The 20,334-nt window shown below is 45.8% G+C and overlaps 1 protein-coding gene across 2 annotated transcripts in view; it reads right to left on the minus strand.

Annotated features, from left to right (window-relative positions):
- Window positions 1-20,334, minus strand: part of LOC130404114 (Golgi-specific brefeldin A-resistance guanine nucleotide exchange factor 1-like) — a 78,658-nt gene that overhangs the window by 3,569 nt on the left and 54,755 nt on the right. Inside the window, exons 18-36 of one of the 2 annotated variants that reach the window (XM_056608717.1) lie at window positions 19,932-20,134; window positions 19,587-19,710; window positions 18,085-18,210; window positions 14,592-14,674; window positions 13,598-13,834; window positions 12,791-12,884; window positions 12,064-12,240; window positions 11,610-11,674; window positions 11,315-11,438; window positions 10,478-10,549; window positions 10,133-10,227; window positions 9,393-9,546; window positions 7,710-7,935; window positions 7,219-7,379; window positions 6,614-6,890; window positions 3,490-3,695; window positions 1,652-1,799; window positions 401-531; window positions 9-110 (exon numbers count right to left, since the gene is read on the minus strand). In XM_056608717.1, coding sequence (XP_056464692.1) covers window positions 9-110; window positions 401-531; window positions 1,652-1,799; window positions 3,490-3,695; window positions 6,614-6,890; window positions 7,219-7,379; window positions 7,710-7,935; window positions 9,393-9,546; window positions 10,133-10,227; window positions 10,478-10,549; window positions 11,315-11,438; window positions 11,610-11,674; window positions 12,064-12,240; window positions 12,791-12,884; window positions 13,598-13,834; window positions 14,592-14,674; window positions 18,085-18,210; window positions 19,587-19,710; window positions 19,932-20,134 — 2,805 coding nt within the window. Of the gene's footprint in view, window positions 1-8; window positions 111-400; window positions 532-1,651; window positions 1,800-3,477; window positions 3,696-6,613; window positions 6,891-7,218; window positions 7,380-7,709; window positions 7,936-9,392; window positions 9,547-10,132; window positions 10,228-10,477; window positions 10,550-11,314; window positions 11,439-11,609; window positions 11,675-12,063; window positions 12,241-12,790; window positions 12,885-13,597; window positions 13,835-14,591; window positions 14,675-18,084; window positions 18,211-19,586; window positions 19,711-19,931; window positions 20,135-20,334 lie in introns of both variants that reach the window. The other variant, XM_056608716.1, reaches the window with a different exon arrangement.

Below are 20,334 nucleotides of genomic sequence, written 5' to 3' on the forward strand. Positions count from 1 at the left end.
AGTGAGACCTTAGACAGCAGGGTGCAGGCCCTCATCCGGGTCTCCTCCATCCCTCCCACGTCTGCTGGGCTGATGTTGTCCAGGAGCTTGGTGAGCAAGGGGAACAGCACCTGGAGACACGCACACGCCCGCAGACATGCACACACAAACACACAGAGAAAAACACAACATTGTTAACATTGGCTGAGGTACAATGGGGCTACATCAATCACATCCAACCAAAGCTTTTAAGACACAGGTACAGAGATGAATGAAGGAGCAGGTTGGCGGTTAGACATGAGGACGCCAAGACAGGCAGACGTTAGACATTGAAGTTCAAACCCAGAAACTTTCTGCTTGGGAGTCACAACCTTTCACCCTACGACCACCACACTCGGACGAAGAGAAAGAGGACGAGCACCTTGTTGAAGCAGGACTCCCACTCGGTGGCGTCCAGTGTCTGCAGGTCGTGCACCAGCAGCGCCCTCTGCAGGTAGGTGAGCGCCTGCATGCGCACCTGCCGCCGCGTGTCACAGCACAGCCAGGCGATACCTGCCAAAAGGAGGGAGGAGGAGGAGTTATCAACCATGAGCAATACCTAGGAATATATGAGACAGCCTTATGATCTCAACATCCTATGAGAAACGCGTTGGCAGCATTCGCATCTTACACGGCCTTACTGACTCACGCATATTCCCCCGCCAGGTATTTTCATTATTTAAATATTTAATCTGAATGTTGGGAGCTTTTACAATATGAGCCGCCGCTGTGCCCTTGGTGGGACCACGGGCGAGGTGTGAGTCGTATGAACTTGTTTGCATCCCAAACAAATATGGGGGAGATTTACACCTATGCAAATGGTTTCATAGATTGTGATGCTGAAGCGTGACTAGATGGGGTGCTGGTCAGAGGACCAACACAAATGTATGAACATGGTAGTGAAATGATCGCTCACAGCGCCTCACACAGATCCGCCTGTCCGATACAGCTCCTCCAGGCAGCAGAACTAGATTTCAATATAGGAAGTTTACCGGACCAAAACCCTCTTTTATTCTTTATTGTTATTTGCATAACTTCCTTTCACATATCATATAATACATTGCGAAGCGTAAAATCGAAATGTCCTGAAGATCGGTCTTTTAATTAAGAACTAGCTAATAACAAGAACTACAGGTATATATAAATAATATGTATTCATATATTAAGTACTAATGTGTTCTACTACATATTAAAGGAAGTACCAATATCCCGACCTCAAGCATGATTGTATGAATATGTATTAATATAATAAGTACAAAAATATGATTTATAAAGTACTATCTAATATCTAGGGCTTGCAGCATGTATGTATAAATAATATGTATTCAATATTAAGTACTTATATATCATAAATTCTATGAAGTACTTATATCCAGCCCTTGCAGGATGTGTATATAAATCAAATGTATTCTTATATGAAATACATATATATATATATTATATGAATACTATGAAGTCCTCATATCCAGCCCTTGCAGTATGTGTCTATAAATCCTATTCTTATACGAATTACATATATAATATGAATACTATGAGGTCCTCGTATCCAGCCCTTGCAGTATGTGTCTATAAATCCTATTCTTATATGAATTACATCTATAATATGAATACTATGAGGTCCTCATATCCAGACCTTGCAGCAGAGGACACCAGCATCCAGTCCAGAGGGTCCGAGAGTCGGCTGCTATCTTCTTGGTGCCCTCTAGGTGGTACTGTTCCTCCGCCCAGGAGCTGTAGATGCTGGCTGCTCTGGTGTGCAGCGTGTGCATTAGGTCCAGAAGCTGCAAGATAAAGACCACAGCCCCCTGTAAGACTGGGGGATCCTCAGGCCTGTACTGACCCTGTAGGGACCAGCTGGTCCAGGGGGGACACGGGGAGGCTGACCCCCCTCAGAGCTGGGGGACGGCGGGGAACATTTCCAGGGTTTATAGTAGAGGAGAAGTTATTTTTTTAATAATATGTAGAAAGTGTATACATATTAATACTAGAGGGTCACATAAACGTGGGGTTGTACATTCGAACCGTGTCCAAACCGAAGCCATTGAACCAATGGCAAAGTAATCAATAATAGTCGCATATTCATGAATCCAAGTCTAGAGATTATGAAGTTATCTCATAGTTTGAGTGAATGCTACAGTCTTCTTACACTACGAGAGGATCATATGTAAGAGGGGTTTGCACATCTGAATCAATATTATTGAAAACCAATAGCAACAGAATAAACATTAAACTCCTTATGATTCTCTTATTTATGCAAGAGCCATGTTCTCTGGGAATGTATGCCATGGAAATAGTAAAAAAATAAACATAACAAATGAACAAAAACACTCTTTCAAATCTTCATGCACATATGACAGTTTGTGCATATTTACAGCCCTCAATGAATGAGTTGTTAATCAGAGACCATAACCACCGAGTAAGAAGGTGTGAGTACAGTAAGCAATTGAGCCGTCTTCCAGTAGTATCCCACGTGAGTCATGATGAGCCCCAGGTTACGGAAGTGACATAGTTGCCGTGGTAATCCCAGAAAATTGCTTTTCTTTTTGATGTCTCCCCTGCCTAAAAGCCAAATCACTTCATCGCCATAGAAACGCACACGAAATAGCAGGTGTCTTTTTTTTGCGTGCGAGTCTGAAGGGAGGATGTCATAACAGAAATGTCATGTCATCCAGACTTCTGCCCACACAAACACACACACCAACGAGCATGTACCACACAAAGCGTTCAACACACCATTCAAACCAGGCCTCTGCGCTCAATAAATGACAAAGTCAAAGGGGAACCAAACACGAGCACAATCAATGGTCAGAGGTCAGCCCAATCAATTTTTACGACTGGCTAGAATCAGTTCAAGGTGCCAACGTTCTTCCAACTAATAGCAGGGCATGATTGTAGAAGCTTTTAAAATGGCACTCTTTCCCTTAATATCTGAGTAGGGCACAGGTTTCTCAAAAGATCACCTGAAAGAAAATCTCTAAAATCAATTTCAAACCAAACCTTTTTCAAATGTATCGGATTCAATGAAGAGCACTCACATGCACTTAACCTAAAGGGGAACACTGCACCAATTTAAGAGTACTGCTTCATCTAAGTGATTTGAAGAAATTGGGTTCTGCAACATCAATCTTGACTTGAAAAATCTCAGAAACTTAGACCATTGAGGTCATTGGTCTGTATTTGGGTTCTTTATTGGTCTGATTCTGTGATTCTCTGATTTTTGTTCTGTAATATTGCTGGAAATAGAGATGATATTCGTTTTTTTTAAAAACACACACAGATTCTCCCTTTTAAATCAAAAAGTGAAGGTCATCTTTTGGGAAAACTGCGAGTCCCAGACAGAAGAATAAAGTGAATATATAGCACAAGTATATATATATATCTTTTTAAAATAACTATATGAATACTTGTTAGGATATAGGAGATAAGATATAGGAGGGTAAGGAGGGCCGTGGTACTTACATCCTGACTAACCTGTAAAGACACCGTGTGGTAGCTGGCGGGCACGCTGTCGTCCTCTTCCTCGTCGCTATGGGAACGCGAGGGCCGATGGCCACCCCCCCTGTTCGTGCCCTTCCGCCCGTTGCCGGACCCGCCATCTTTCTCTCGACCGCCCATCTTCTTCCTCAGGCGAGATTTAGACGAGTCGTACTTCTTCTTCTTGTCGTGGCTACGGTAGCCTGGTTGCGGACAAAGACACGAGATTAGTATTACAAAGTACCATGTTAATAGATGCCTACTAGTAAACTCCCCCCCAGGAAACGGGCTGAATGAATGAACAAAGAGAGGGTTCAGCAATGTCATCCGAGGCTGAAAGACAGTGGCAGCAGTAAAACACTGGCTTTTGATTGTTCCGAGCCTAGCTTCTAAGTCCCGGTGGATAAAAGTGCCTGCTTATGTCTTAATGTAAATGTAAACTAAACAAACTGAAAGAATGTCTGTACCTGTTCAAATAATCGTTCACAAAAAACGAATAGGCCGCAATGTAAGAAGTGACACGGTAAAGTGTTGAAAGATAAACCATCCCTCTTAAATAAAGCAAACCCACACACATGTCCCATCATGCTGTGGGGCTCTTCCCACTTAGAGCCGTTTTGGAACAGAAGACATGACAACACAAGGACACCCAAAAAGCAGAGCCTGTTTCTACACTTTCCATCAGCGCTACGCTGAGCTTAGCACGCCGCTTAGCTCGAGGCTTCCACGGGCCCCGCGCTTCATGTCTGAGCGTGTCGTAACGCACACGTGTGCGTACATGTGTGTGATGTGTAAGGCTGTGTTGACAGCTTGTATCTAGTGCTGGGGGGGGTATAAGGCCTGAATAGCGGGAGTAGTCTGCGTAAAGCCAAAAAGTGTCGTACTGCCATTCTCCGCAGAGTTTAATCCTGTCTTACTGTAAAGATCAGAGGCGGCGCGCGGGGGGATGAATGAACAGAGGACGGATGAAGGATGGGAGAGGGATGGTTGGGGAGGGGGGAGGCTGAGACATGGGAGGAGGGGAGAAGGTCGTAGGGAGAGAGAGGACAGGGATTTGAGAGGAGAGACCTTTGACCCAAAGAGCGCCTATAGAGCTATAGTGGACATTATTTTATCTTTATTGGGTAATTGTTATCTTATTGTATGCCAGGTTTATGCGATAAAGATGATTGGCCCGGCGTCTGCTTTGTGATTGTCTCCTATTCTAAAAGAAAATAATTAATAAATAAATAAATATTTATTTATCTAACTACCATAAATATTATTTCTGTCATTATTTAATATGGTTTTGTTTATATTTATGCATTCAATTAGTTTTTAATGAATATCGAGTTTGCAACATTAGGTAGGAACTAAAGTTACATTTCCGTGGCACATGCACACTTTAAGGTGGAACAGCTAATTCAGGTTTAACAGCCAAAGCATGTGTGCGGACATTATTCTCAGATTCCCCGTGTTTTCATTTAAGAAGTAACTAAGTTGAGTGGAGGAGTTTATAAGATGTTTTAACTTTTGGGCATTTTGAACCGGGTGTATTTGCGGAAGAAACCTCCTTCCCTTATGTTTATGTGCAGCAATGCACATAAACATAAGGGAAGGAGGTTTCACATTGTTACACATTTACCTTTACCTTTTACAGTATGTGAACGTGTCTATTTTAACATTGTCATACTGTGTAGTTCGACGATGGATATTGCAGTGGATGATTGTGGACGGTGAGATGAAAAGGAGCTGCAATAAATCCATCAGTATCGAGAACCAGTGTCGTTTGAGATATATATATATATATCAAGTTTTGTTTTCATATCTGAAAGATGGCTGAAATATTTTCCAGAACATGTGGACATCATGGAAAGTGAGATAGAGGACAGACTGGAAGGACAACACACGCACACGCACACACACACACACACACACACAAAGAGAGAGCCAGAGAGAGACATAGAGACAGATGAGGAGGTGGTCTTGTCGTGTCGTGTCGTCAAATTAAAAAGGGGGGCTGGGCTTGTGATTGGAGGAGGCCCCCAGAGGTCCATGACTGAAGCGTGTTGGCATGGGCTCGGCGCGGCCTGCCAGAACCCAAGGAGCATCGGAAGATCCGGAGGTCCGCTTTGAAGTGAGCTATTAATTACCCACAGGCCACCGTAGGAATAGTTCAGCGCCGACTCCCGGGACCCAAGGTCAACGCGGCGCCTAATGTCAAGGTCGTTCCCAGGGGTGTTGAGCGGGGCTTCCCGCGGTTGCTAGCGCATTTGCTTTGACGACCGTCTTATTTATTTATTTAGAGCGGTAGACACCTCTTAATGTCTTCACGCCACAGAGTAGACTACAGTCCCTTTGTGATTCAAAAGTCGACAGTGAACTCATGGACTACATTCTGAAAATAAGTAGTAGTGGAAGTAGTGGGAGAGGTGGGCCGAGATGTGTCCGCTTTGTTCTCCACGAGGCTTACGAGCCAGGGGCTGGAGGACTGCCAGTGTCTTCTGGTGGGGGGCGCATTTGACACGCTGGCTTTAAAAGGTTGAAAACCCGGCGATAATGGGAGGTGGGATATGGATATCGATGTGCAACCATACCGCGCATATCCAGGAGGAACGTTCATCAGAGGAGGTAAGGTTGTTACAGCTTAGGGCTTTTCTGTAGTTTACCGGACGAGACCAACAGATTTACTGGCTGGTCGCAAGGTTCTCGGAATTGGAGGGCGTAAGTTGAGCACAGATATATATAGATATAGAGTTATATGTTATATTCATAAGATATTCATGTGTAATATTCATACACATGTATATGTAATATTTATACATGATATTTTGTTTCACGTATCCTAGTCATCACCTATTTATTACTATTATTACTATGACTACATAACTTAGTCTAGATTTTTTTCCTATGATTACGCCCCATCAAGGAACAACAAAGTGATTTAGGGGACGTGTCATTAAGGACTTATGTATGTCCCTCTATAACTTGGAAAGAGCCAAACATTAAATAGCATAGCAAATATTATTCAACCCAGTTATAATCCCGTCTTAAACATGGTCAGGAAGCTGCAGCCATGAAGGAACATCAAACCCACACCCTCCCACCTCCTCCTCCTCCTCCTCCTCCTGGTCAATCTCACCTCCGTTGAGGCTGGCCTCCACGAACACGCGGATGGCCTTGACGCACAGCTCAAAGTTGTCGGGGGTGACGTGGGCGGCGTCGCGCACGATGAAGGACAGCGTCTCCACGCACTTGATGAGGGACTTGGTGTCGTGCTGGCCCAGGTCCTGGCCCAGGGTCAGGCTGTACTGGTTCACCAGGGGGCTGTGCAGGGGGGCGGTGGTTGACACTTTGGGGGGGATCAGGGTAGAGGAGCCTGCCTTGGTGGTCGCCAGCTCCAGGTCGTCCCTACCAACCTGCGAGCGGATAGGCCGAGGGGAGAGGGGAGCGTTTATACACACCTTTCAGACACAAAGGACCTTTATATTTGGTAATAATATGTTAAATAATCTTTTTTTTAATCCATTACACTTCAAATATCAATCATCATTAAATAGAATCCAGCATAATATAGAAAAATATACCACAATGCATAGAAAAACGTACCGAAATATATAAAATGTGGTATTGGGTCACTGTGTAAATGTCTTGTATCTGATTAAGCTGTTACATTTACACTGATTTACACTGATTTACACCACTGCTGAAGGGAAACCGACTGATTGACTTTCACTTTGCACTCACCACCAGCCAGCCGCTGCTGCTGGCCACGTCTACGTCGGTGATGGAGCGCGGCATGCGGGCCCGGCCGTGGTCGGTGTACACCTCAGAGTCTGAGGTGTAGCCCCGGTCGCGGTTCACCTCGCTGGGCTGGTGGGACGACAGCTCGCTATCGGACAGGGCGCCTGTGCAGAGGTGGGGACAAACAGCAGCACTCTGATTAGAACGGAAGTATCACTTCAAACAAGACACAAAGAGAGGAGGAGATAAAGAGGAAATAAGTCAGAAAATGTAAAGGAATTGACAAAAAGGGGGAAAGTTGGAAAAGAAGAAAAAGAAAAAGTAAGAAATATTACAGAGAAAAAGAAACAAAAGAAAAGATGGATACAAAAAAAGACAAGTGGAAAACTTTTAAGTTCAAGCAAGTGAGAGAAAGAAAAAAAGACAATTAAGGAAAACACAAGGAAAAGGGACGAAACTACAACCAATCAAAGCCGGAGCAGCAGCAGTGTTACCGGTGTCGTGGTCAGAGCTGATGGAGGCCAGGCGGAAGGACGCGGGGGGTCTGACCCCAGCCCCGATGCACTCCAGCAGGGAGAACAGGGTGAACCAGTCCTCTGTGCAGTGGATGTTGGCCGCATTGGTCTTGAGCAGCTCGTGGAGGCCATAGGCCACCTCGCGGCTCACCCTGGCCAGGACGTTGGGCTTCATCATCAGCAGGAGACGCAGGGACAGCAGCACCTGAGCGCCAGAGAGGGGGAGGACATGCAACTTTCGGTCAATCCTGACAGACACAGAAATCGGACCCTGAATATTGCGTTTTACCTGTTCAGGGGGACATTGTACTAAATGTTAGAGACGTTAGGTTGTCATTCAACGCGTTTAAGAAACGAGGAGAAGGAATGAGGAGAAGGAGAGGATCGCATCAGTTCCTGTACTGGGATGGTTCAATCCCTCCCCGATCAAGATACTGCATCCCGTCAACCACATTACGATATTGTATATAGTAAAGCGAGGGGTGATACAAATCGGTGAAAGCATTTCATTTGAGCTGAGAATGTTTTAGCATGTGTGTGATTGCTACTTGTATCCGAACTGTCAAAGTCATTCCGGACCTGCAATAATCTTTAATGACTAGAATCCATTCGGGGAATATTCCCTGAATATGACTCCATCTTGGCCGGGTTCAGTTGGAGTTCAGGCTCCCAATCAGAGGGAGGGAAGAGAAAGGATATGGAGGGAACACATGGTGGGGGCGGGAACACACGGCGCCACGCCGACCATGAGATCCTATCACGGCCCTCTGTTCCATTCCAACTTAAGGTCAACAATAGATAACCCCCGCCCTGCCGCCTTACATAATCACCCCCTTCGGACCCGCCTCCTCAAACTACCAGATACGATAACTCTCGCAGACAGGACTTTGTTATGAAACGTTATGCAATTTATTTTCTATCATAATAAACGCTTACTTTGCCGTGTTATCTTCAAAGGAGATGGCCGGGGCCGGGAGTTGTGTTTGGTAAGTTAAACAACAGATCTATTAGGATAGCCTGCCTGGTTCTTAGGAGCTACCAAAGGACAACAGAAGTGGGGTAATCAGCCAGCATTGCAGGATGTTGCATAACACCGTTGCTATGCCCGAATCGTAGATTGAGGAGAAAGACCTTTTCCCGACACTACATTATTACACATATAGCAAGGACATTAGTGCGCTACGATGTATGGTGTACGATGTAGGATGTTGGTGTATAACCCGACTTAAGAAGTAGGGCTTTTAACCAAAAAAAACTGTTACACGTCTAGCTCGAGTCAAAACGAGCGCATGGAAGACATCTCCATATACTGCGACTCCAGCATAATCAGGAGTTAGAGAGTCTCAGGAGTTAGTATCAGGAGTAACAGTCTACGGCGTTACAGTCTACGGCGTCACAGTCTCAGGCGTCACAGTCTCAGGCGTCACAGTCTCAGGCGTCACAGTCTCAGGCGTCACAGTCTCAGGCGTTACAGTCTCAGGCGTTACAGTCTCAGCCAAGGAGCGTTATTCCATTTGGCTACATAGATTGAGTACTGAATCCATCAGCTCATCGTTTTTGTTGTTGCATTGTTTGCTCCCCGGGTGATCTCTAGAAGCTCCTCGATGTGTGTCGGTCTCAGGAGGTGTTGTAGGGGTACGCGTTGGGCGCTCGTTGGCGTACCTGGGAGCTGATGTCGTCGCGCCGCAGCAGGCGGATGGCCAGGCGCAGCAGGCCTACGACGGCCCGCTCCACCAGGAAGCAGCTCTCGGTGGCGTGCACACACAGGTGGCACAGGTGCTCACGCACGGTCTGCCATACGCACGCCACACGGTCCCTGGTGAGGGGGAGAGAAGGGGAGAGAGAGGGAGGGAGGGAGGGAGAGGGGGAGGAAAAGTGAGAGCGGGGGGAGGGAGAGGGAACAAGGAGGAATCAAAGAGTGTGTGAGAATGAGTCACAGGTTGTGGTTGTTGGCATTGTTACAGAGATGTCCCGCTGCCAAAGTTTTGACTTTGAACTGGAAAATGGTAGCCTCCAAAACCTGAGCTGTTGATTTTGAACAAGTCCCAGGTACTTGGTACAATCACAAAGGTCCACAGTCTCAACTACAGTCCTCATTGAGGAAACCCTCATAACCGACCACCTGCTAATTATTGACCCATCTGAATACATGTCATAGTAAAATAAAAAAAATCGAACAGAAACTAATCATTAAATAGTTAGAAAATAATATGAATGATCTATTGCTGTCCAGTGACTTTTTCCAAAAAGAGATAGATTATAGATTTAGATACATATTTTTAAGAATAGTTGGTTATTGAAACATCAGAAGTTCAAGACGCATATATGTTGTCCCTGGTTACCTTTCAAGAAGACCTCAGAAGGACTAGAATGTTGAAACGTGTCGACCAATCGTGACTCACCTGTTCTCCATGACGATGCGGAGCAGCATCTCCAGACAGAAGGCCGCGTCCTCCTCGTCGTACGTCTCCTCGTCAGGAGTCACAGATATCAGTGCCTGGGCAGGGACGAGGGGTCGGGTTAAACAGCCTTCATCTGCAAGGCGGTTTTCTGCGTTTCTGTCACTCACAGGACCAATGTATCTCGATTTTGTGCTTATAAAAAGACTGAATGGTTTTAAGATAGGCCGGTCACAGTTGTGCTTCCGTTTTACATCTGCCAATTCAGCGCCTATGCACTGTCAGCATCCCTAGAGGAAGAAAACACTGAAATGGGCGGCACCTTGAACGAGGAACATACAACAGTACCTTCATCAGTTCCTGCAGAGACTCCACTTGGAGGAATTTACTCTCCGTCATCAGTTTCTCTGGGTCGCATTGCTGTGGGAAAAAAGAGATGAGACACCTTACAGAACGGAAAGAAACATTCAGTGAGTTTACATGCACACAGGAAACTCAATCTTACTCCTGCCTCCCCCAGAGTCAAACCAGCTTCAAGGGGTGATATCATGCTTTTCCGACATCCCTTTGCTTTGGACTGTTAGACGTATGTATGCATGTTTTACATCTGCTAAGCTAGAAAAATATAAGTCTGACTCATGGGGACTATTCACGCCCACCGAGAAATGCCCTAAATAAGTGTGTGTAACAGCTTGCTTGCCCTCAAACTTTGCTTCCGCAAAAGTGTGACTGGCAGACTGTGCAGAAGTCGCACCTCCCGGCTACACGCAATGTTTACAACTTCTCGGGGGGTGAATTTGCCGACATACAGGCAAAGCGTTTGACCAATTGCAACAGAGTGGCCGTGCTGACCAGGCTCCTCGGGAGGGGGGCCTTAAAGCGACATGATACAGGAAAGATGCTGAAATTGGTTGTGCCGAAATGAACAGTGTGAGAATATAAGCGGTATGTTTCACATACAGGCATGTAACCCTATTCTAGTAGTACCCCCAAAATGCAATTATTTACCCTAAAAAAGCAGGATTTAAGATACCTAGGTGAGCAGATCATCATCCAATATTTGCCATGTTAAGGCCGGCACAGGGTTTCAGGCAGTTTCGTGTCCGTTTTGTTTAGCGGATAGGAAACAAAGCCAGCGTAAACAACACAGCCAGCCGCTGGGTGCAAGCCTCTCCCACCCCTTACCTTGATGCAGAGGATGGCGGCCTGCTTGGCCTCCTGGTTCTCGGTGGAGGGACCCCTGTGTCCGGACTGCTCGGCTCCGCTCAGCGTGAGCCAGTTCACGAAGCTCAACACGGCCGACTCACCGCTGAGGTGGAGAGGGGAGAAGACCATGATGCACTGAACAAGAGCACTAGTTATTTTCTTTTTGTCTTTCAGCTTTCTGCTGTCCTTCTGTTTTTGTCTCTCATTAGAAATCATGTATTTTTTTGTTTACAACAAAATGTATATAGGGTTGCATAAGTATCGTATTATTTACCGGTTTGAAGGCGTTTCTACTCTCTGAAGGGAAATCTTTCCATTTGGCTCCACAAAGTCCTCAACCTGAGGGTCAAAATACACCATGCAGTTCAGAACTGACCAGCAGGTGGCAGTATAACACACATAAACCCCCTTTCAGTCAGAGAGATCAATTCTACAACCCAAAAAAATGACAACCATGGCTCCAACAGAAACAACTATACAAGTATGCTATTTTGCAGACAGACTACGGTAATGGGGGTAATCTCTGTTGTTCGCATGACTAATGCGATCAACAGAGTGCTAGCGTCATCCACCATGCTAACAACCAAGCTAGCACTGCTGTCCTCCACCTCCATTATGCTCACACAGCTAATGCTGCTTTCCCACCCTCCTGCATGCTAACAAAAGAGCTAACGGTAGCATCAACACCCCCATCATGCTAACAACAGAGCAAGTGCTAGCATCCCCACCTCCACCATGGCCTTGGGCAGGAGCTCGGCCCTGAAGAGCTGCAGCATGGAGTCCATGATGTTCTTCCAGCCCTCCCGCAAGATGTCTCCGTGGCGATGGGCCAGGTGGAACACCGTCTTGGCGGCAAGCTGGGCCTTACCGTTGCTGCCAAACACTGTTGGAAGGTTCTCCACCGACTAGGGTAATAAAAAACACACAACGTTAATGCCATTTACTATTTTGTAATTTTACCCAAAGTGCTTTACAGGGAATACAAATACATCTTCCTAAGGATCAGGTGGGGGTGATGGGGTTTCTTTCAAAGATGCCTCAGTTAGACTGTGGACATTGGGGTTTGAATTCAGAACCTTTTGACATGCCAACTGTTAAATCTGATGCCCTCTACTACTGTGTCGTTATGAATAGTTACCATTATATGAATATGTTGGTAGTCCTGTGTTACTCAACTGGTAGAGCATGGGATTAACATTACAAGGTTTAAGATCATATTGAGGCCACCTCATGGCATCTATCACACATTATAACCATCTAATCATAAGTATCTTTGTTGCACAATGAAGTATATATATTTGTATTTATTAGGTTCCGTATTGGGAACCTAGCTCTCCCTCATCAGCGGGACAACCTCCAGCCCTTCTCCTGTACAACCCTTTCCCTCAGTGCCATGACCCTTCCATTCCATGGATGTGGAACGTCAGTTCAGGTGGACGCGTTGGTCCCTCTCACCTCGCTGCTCAGAGTGGTGAACTTGCAGAGGGAGATGATCAGGTTGTCAAACACGTCGCTGAAGCCATAGTGAGCAGAGATCATCGCACATTTCCTACGAGACAACACAGACAAGGGAAATGATTAAAACTTTCTAAAGGTGCAGTGTGTGATATTTAGTGGCATCTAGAGCGGTGAGGTTGCAGATTGCAAACAACTTAATACCCCCACTTGCCTCTCTCTTTCCAACGACATAGGAGAAGCTATGGTGGCCTGCACTGGCCTGAAAAGATGTTCTCATCGTCTATGACAGCATTGGCTAGGGATTTTATTATGTTGTTAAGTAAGTAAAACTATAGGTCAGAACTTACAAGTTAGATCTGTAGTCTGTAAATCAATAGTTTACAGGTTTGACAGCAATAATGATTAAAAGAAAATGCCAGCACGTCCGACCGTTGCACTCTAGAAACATGGCGGTGCAATATAGCAGAACATCCCCTTTGTGGAAGAGGACCCAGGTCATAAAACACTTATGACCATATCACATCACATTTCTGCCAAGTACTTTCCGCTTGATACCACAAATGTATATACACAAACTACATCTCTAACTCACTAGAAATTATGTTAACTGTCATTGTACTGGAAACAATGTGTTCAATGACAAATAGAGCTGGAACAATTGTATAATATGGTACGATATTTGTGACAGAGTTTGACACATATTGAAAGATATTGGTCTGTACGGTCCGACTGGAGAATCCATGATCAGTTATCCAGCACACGTCAGCCGGCCCTGCGTCAGCTACATCCAGGCGAGTTGGGTACCTGAAGCCGGCGAGGGCCTTCTGGATGATGGTGTCGTCCAGGCTCTTGTCGAACACGTAGGAGAGGGCGGCGATGGTGGGCCCCCAGGTCATGGAGAACAGGTCGTGGTCGTAGCTCCCCGGGGGCAGCGAGAGGAAGAGACCCTCGGACGTGGCCCCCCGGTGGAGCAGCACGCTCCACACATAGTTCTCCTTCACCAGGCCCGACTGCTCGTCTGGCATCACAATCTCGTCCGTCCTGGTGGTGGGGGGGGGAGAGAGAAGGGTGAAGCGTGAAACAGTGCCAGGCGGTGGCCCAGTGCAACGCTTTGGTTCAAAGCAACTTGTAAGTGAGGCTGAGAAGAACGATGTGTGTTTGTGTATGTGTACATCCACAACCAACATACCATCAAAATTGGAGCAGCTAAAAGAGAAGGCTTTGGTGCTGCACCAGCGAGTTGGAAAAAAAACACAACTAGAGCGAGTGCAGAGCAGCACTAGGTATCAGAAGTAAAAGGTTAAGCAATTTACGACGTGCAGGAGTAGGATTTCACTGACACGGATGATCTTTTATTGCGATGAAATGCTGGATACGAGGTATCGCTGATACCGTATACATCCCACGACTTCACAGATGCATGAAAAACTGATACCGTGAACTTAATTAAATGTGACAGATACAAGAGCCTTCCACGTAAAACTTAAACTGCAAGGGAACTTTTCGTTTAAGGGGACTCCATAAGAGAACAATTATTCTGGTGTGGCCATGTTGTTCATGGACAGATGTTGCTTTTAAAAATGTGGTTTTCCCCAGCGCCTTTAAGTGACTTTGCCTGATAAAGGTTTAAATCATTGAGCATCATCCGAGAGCAATAATTTATTTTATGACGCCATTCTTCGGGCACGGTCAGAACATGCCTGACAGAGTTCTTGATACTTGGGTATCTTTATTGCAGAGATATATTAGATATCTATATCTTTTTTGATTGAGCTTTGGGGGTTCACTGTGGGCTTACTTGATGGCGTTGTAGATGTCCTCAAGCATGACCTGGTTAAAGTCCTTGTTCCCGTTCACGCCCTTCAGATTCTTCTTGAATTGCTGCAGATCAGAAGAAAAGATGAATGGTGACGGGGGTGATAATTAATGATGTAATTAGTAACATTTGCATTGATCATATCATGACAAAAATGAACTTCTCCCCTAGCCTTAAGAGATTGAGAGGGTGCGGTTCAGGGAAGACCCCATCTTTCGATAGCAGAGTTGAACCATTTAAACCAAAAACATAAATAATAATAATATGGCAGTAATATTAAATAAAATCAATGGGCCCTCATCCAGAGACCTCATACACTAAACAACACCACCACCCCAAACCCCACTGTCTCGTGTGGTCACCTGATCCGCTTTAGCTGTGGTTTCAGAGGGGAAAAAACAACATGGGCAGGAGACAGGGACACCCCACCATCCCCTCCCCGTAAATAAACATAACTGGAGGGCGATGAGTGACAGCATCAAGGCTCTTCTTGATACTCTGGGGGGAGGGGGGGGGGGGGGGCACAAACACAAGGAAAGGGGGATCAAGGAAGAGATGGGGGGGCGGCGGTGGTGGTGGGGGCAGTGCACGCATGGTATCGCTAACATACGAGCACGTTAATGAACACACACACACACACACACACACACACACACACACACACACACACAGACACACACACACACACACAGACAGAGTGTGGCACAGAGGCTCGTGGAGCAGCCGATGGTAACAATAGCTGTGGCAGCGCGGCAGCAGCTGGACATACAGGCTGCCAAACACTCCTCCTGAGATGGAACGCAAACACATCGCTCATGCTGGTCTCCCCTCTGTCTCCCTCTCCCCTTCTGTCTCCCGTTCTCCCACTTTGTCTCCCTCTCTCCCTGTCCGTCTGTCTGACCGTCTCTCTCTCTCTCCCTCTCCCTCTCTCCCCCCCTCCCTCTCCCATCTAAATTTACACAGACAGCGTATCGCACCGACCCACCATCCATCAAACCCTCCTCATGCCTGGGCTCTGATCAAACTACATTATGAAAATAAAATCTAAGGGTTTAGGGTTGAACGTTCGTAAAACTGCGCGGCGCATACCTCGGCTAATACGGCGACCTGCGGCCGCGCTAACAAATGGCGCGGTCGCTACTTCGCATGGCGAGACGCCAGGCCCGTAAAGAGCATGGCGCCGCTTTTATTGGGGCTGGATCTGGGCCTCGGCCCGGGGTTACACTCTCTGTTGTCCATCGGGTCTGGAATTCCCTGATCCCACTTGTCCAAATTACTATTAAGCCCCCGGGAATGGGCCGGGAATAGTTCAAACAGAACAGGGCAGTCGGCGCGGGTGAGAGATTGTTTGTTGTGTGCATGACCCGCTTTTAAGTGTCAATGTGCACATGTATGTTAAATACACCATGTGTCAAACGTGCTTTGTGTGTGAGAGGTGGCAATGTGTGGTTCTATTTGAGAGAGCAAGAGAGAGGGCAAGAGAGAGAGAGAGAGAGAGAGAGAGACTTTCAGTGACAGTGGGCCACCCACAATGTCTTCTAAGGCCTGTCTTAAGGGACTCATGTTTAGTCTTCAGCATCTGTCACTCAAAAAACTGAGGAAAAGAGACAGCCAATAAGACGCGAGGACAATCAAAACAGCCGGGAGCTAGAGAGAGTGACGAGTGAAGACGACACCCAGTCTTGTCAAATATTTTTGTGTTATATATTTGTTATTTATATAATAGTTTTGCAGACTCAATGGCATTGTCTCAGGTGTGCCTCCCAACAAATTCTACTTATTTGAATAATACCTTTTTATGTACAATCAGGGGTGAAACCTTGAGTCTATTCGTATTGAAACGTTGATTTTAGGGTCCATGGTACATGGATCGGTACTCACTGGAACCAAACAAAACATGACTCAGTTATTGTAGAGTCATAACTAACCGTCTTAATATGTAGACACAAATCAGGGTGCGTTGACACGTGGTTGTACACCGTGCGCGTCACAAGGTAAGGCGCTGTGTGCTCTGGAGTAAGGTGCGTCTAAAACACTCACCCTAAGCTGTGGCTCAAAACAAACAAAATCCTTTCAAGACCCCTGGTCGGGAAACTGGCACAAGGTCGGGCAAATATAAAGAATGGAGAGGGCATGATGTACAACCGCGTCTTAGGCGAACATGACTGTCGGCTGGACTAGGAACAATAATTCAATTACTAGTACTACTACTTCTCCCTGCAGCCTCCAGGCTGTGATATGCAACAAGGCCCTGTTGCGTGACTTCGCAGCAGTCGGTGTAATGCTGGTGCTACTCACAATGGAGGTGCTACTATTTTGTTTATGTTTCCAAATGGCGCTGGAAGCCAAGCACTTCATGTTGCTTACTGTATAATAAAATGGGACAAATCGTAATACAATAAAAAACATCTATGTATTGGCATTATTGTTTTTCGATTGCTTTTCCATTCTATCTCTATTCAAATAAAAAATGTTGATTAAAAATTAAGGTTACATTTTTTTTTTAAAGTTAATTAAAGTTTTTTGCAATGGAAAAAAACAACTACTACATGAAATAAAGATCCTAAGGAAATAGGCCTATATATATTAATATAAATACATAAATACATACACACACTCACACATCATATGTATACATGTCATGGGAGAGAGTCAGACAGAGACAGACAGAGAGATAGATAACGCCACAGAGGCCATTAACAGCCCCCCACCCTCTTGTTCACATGAGCATGGTGGTGAGATCACCAGACCACCTCTGGCCCCAGCTGTTGTGGCCGGGGGCTTTGAGAGACGGCATCAAAGTGGAGGACAGGCCCAGAGTGGGGGTGGGGTGGTAGTGTTGGCACACATAGTAGAATGTCACTACAGACACTGACAAATGGTACTGTGGTCCCGCGCCTCTCTCTCTCTCCCTCCCTCTCTCTCTCTCTCTCTCTCTCTCTTCTTGTTCCTCTCCCTCCCTCTCTCTCTCTTTCCCCTCTATCTCTTCTGCCTGGTACTTTTCTCTGGTCCTGTTGCTCACCCCCTCTCTCTTCCTCTTTCACCCACTCTCTCTCGCCCTCCATCTCTATCTCGCCCTCTCTCACGCTTTCATCCTCTTCTCGATGTCCCTCACTTGCTTTCCCTCTCAGTTTTTTGTTTTCCCAGTAGCCATGTTTCAACTTTTTGCTTAACTTTTTGTGTAATTAACAAATGAGTTTGTTTTTAATTAAGCTGTGTTTGTAAGAATAGATTAACCACATGTGTCTAGGACAGAGAAGTCGTTACACGGGAATAACAAATAAGCGCCATTGCAAGGACAGAGGAGAGGTTGTGTCTGTCTGTCTGTGTTTCAAGGCATGTCGATGTGTCTACAAGTGTTCCCTATAGACCAGATGTCTACAGGTGTGTGTGTGTGTGTGTGTGTGTGTGTGTGTGTGTGTGTGTGTGTGTGTGTGTGTGTGTGTGTGTGTGTGTGTATTTGCCCGCCACTCACCTCTGGTGTCATGGGGATGTTCTGCTTGCGCACGTTGTTGTTGTGCTGGTCCGTGTTCAGCATGATGACGGCGTAGGCCAGCGCGAACCCAGCGTCATTGGTCATGAACGGAGACCCGTTGACTTTCTGTGACCGACCGACAAACATGACATGGAATGATATGTTACATCCAGGCTCTACTGTTCTTTCATCGACACCAAACCAGAATGGATTTATTTGAACGTAATGTTATACTAATATAGTTTATTTGTTTAGATTGTACTGGAAAATATGGTTGACAATGGTAGAGACAAGGTGGGCCCGTTTTTTTTTTTTTTCTAACCCTTTATTGATCAGACACAATATGACAAATAAGTCAAATATTGCATGTGTTGGGATACATTAAGAAAACAGGACAACCACATTGATGCTCTAGAATGTCCTAAAAATCACATGACCCCTCCCCAATGAGTGAAATGGAATCAGAAGACATGTTCCACGCCATGCTCACCGTTACCAACACATGGCGTTTCACCACGATGAATAGACTGTCACCACACCGGGCGGAAAACTCATTTACCCATCTGTCACTGCTCTAAATAGCCCAATGAACTCACCCAAGGACTGTAGTGTGTGTGCGTTTAGGTTCGGTGTGTGTACGTGATAGGTGTTTGCGTAGGGGTGCGCGTGTGTATGCGTCTCTCTGTGTCCCTCTGTGTGAATGTCTGTGTGTTTGTTTATGCGAACATGTGCGTGCGTGTGTGTTTGTTTATGCGCGTGTGTGTGTGTGTGTGTCTGTGTGTGTCTGTGTGTTTATGGACTATGAAAAGACCATCTCATAGTTTCCAGGTCACATGAGTCCCCTTGCTATTTTCAGAATCCGCCGTATTCTAAATGTAGTCCTCCTTTATTCTACCATCATCTCATCCCTACGTGTGAGTGGTTATGTCACACTGTTACCCCTCCTTCCCTTCTCCTCACATCCCATCCTTAGAAGGCTGGTTTATTTATTGAGGTGATGATAGGGACGATGGTGGCCAGTCATCCCCTGCTGGGTGACCGGTGGTGTGTGCGTGTGTATGTCTGTGTGTGTGTGTTTGTTGTGTCTGTGTCTGTGGGCTCGGGATTAGTTGAGCAGAATGCTCATGGTACGTCTTTTAGTAACATTTCATCAATGCGGTGAAATGTTCTGAGTTTTACATGTCGAAATAACATTTTATGTAATGTGATGTGTTATAAAGTATAGGCATATGTGCATTTATGAAATGCATCTCATTTGGAGGGTTGTCTTATTGTATTGTAACATTGTACTGTGACGAACCTGAGCTGCAATATAAATACAAATTTAAATCATTATTAATTTGAAAATTCTATCTTATTTTGTGATACTGCATACCTTTAATAACTCTCCTTAGGTAACCTGGCGATCCAAGGTAACGAACCATTGAACAATACATAACACAGGGTTTATTTTGAGACGCGTGTGTCTATGCTAAAGTGCGGTCACTAGACATTCTCCTTACATGCCAGTTGTCAGTGAAGGTCTCCAGGAGTCTCTGAATGACAGGGGCCTCTCCGGGCAGCCTGAAGGCCTCCAGGTACAGCCGCAGCGCCTCATCAATGCGCAGGCCCTCGAAGGTGAACGTGCTGCAGAACAGGGGGAAGTCCTTAGTTTGTCTGTCATGTACTAGCTGTGACTCTAATGCCTATTATTAGCCTTAAATTTGCTTAACATCAGGCTAGAATAGCATTACCTTTGCATTACCCTAGCATTATCCTGACATTAGCCTAGCATCAGCCTAGAATATCATTACCCTAGCATTAGCCTTACATTAGCATTCTCATTAGCTTAGTCTCAGCGTACTTACTTGACGAAGCTATCGAGGAGCTCCATGTGCTTGCGGTCGCTTACGATCTCTCCGATCATCTTCTTGTCCAGGCGGGGGTTTTCGCGGAGCCACTGGGCCACCTGGTTGTTGTCCATTGGGCTGCTGAGCAGACCTTTCTCCTGCAGGAACTGGATGCCCTTCTTGGGCTTCTGGTTGAACTGCTCCGTGCCCGTGATCAGGAGCTGGAAGCAGATGACATGTTGAGGTTTAAAGGGTTTAAAAAGTGTTTCAAGCTTGACCCACTATTGTAAGAGTCCCTGAAAAGTTGGACCCTTGACGTCATCTCTTTGATACGGAGTATGCAAATCCATGACCAATGATGTCGATGGTCCAACATTTCTGGGATGCTTTTCAAGAAAACAGGGTTGAGTCAAGCATTGCT

This window comes from Gadus chalcogrammus, chromosome 15 (genome assembly GCF_026213295.1).
Source record: "Gadus chalcogrammus isolate NIFS_2021 chromosome 15, NIFS_Gcha_1.0, whole genome shotgun sequence".
In the NCBI taxonomy this organism is placed as follows: Eukaryota; Metazoa; Chordata; class Actinopteri; order Gadiformes; family Gadidae; genus Gadus; species Gadus chalcogrammus.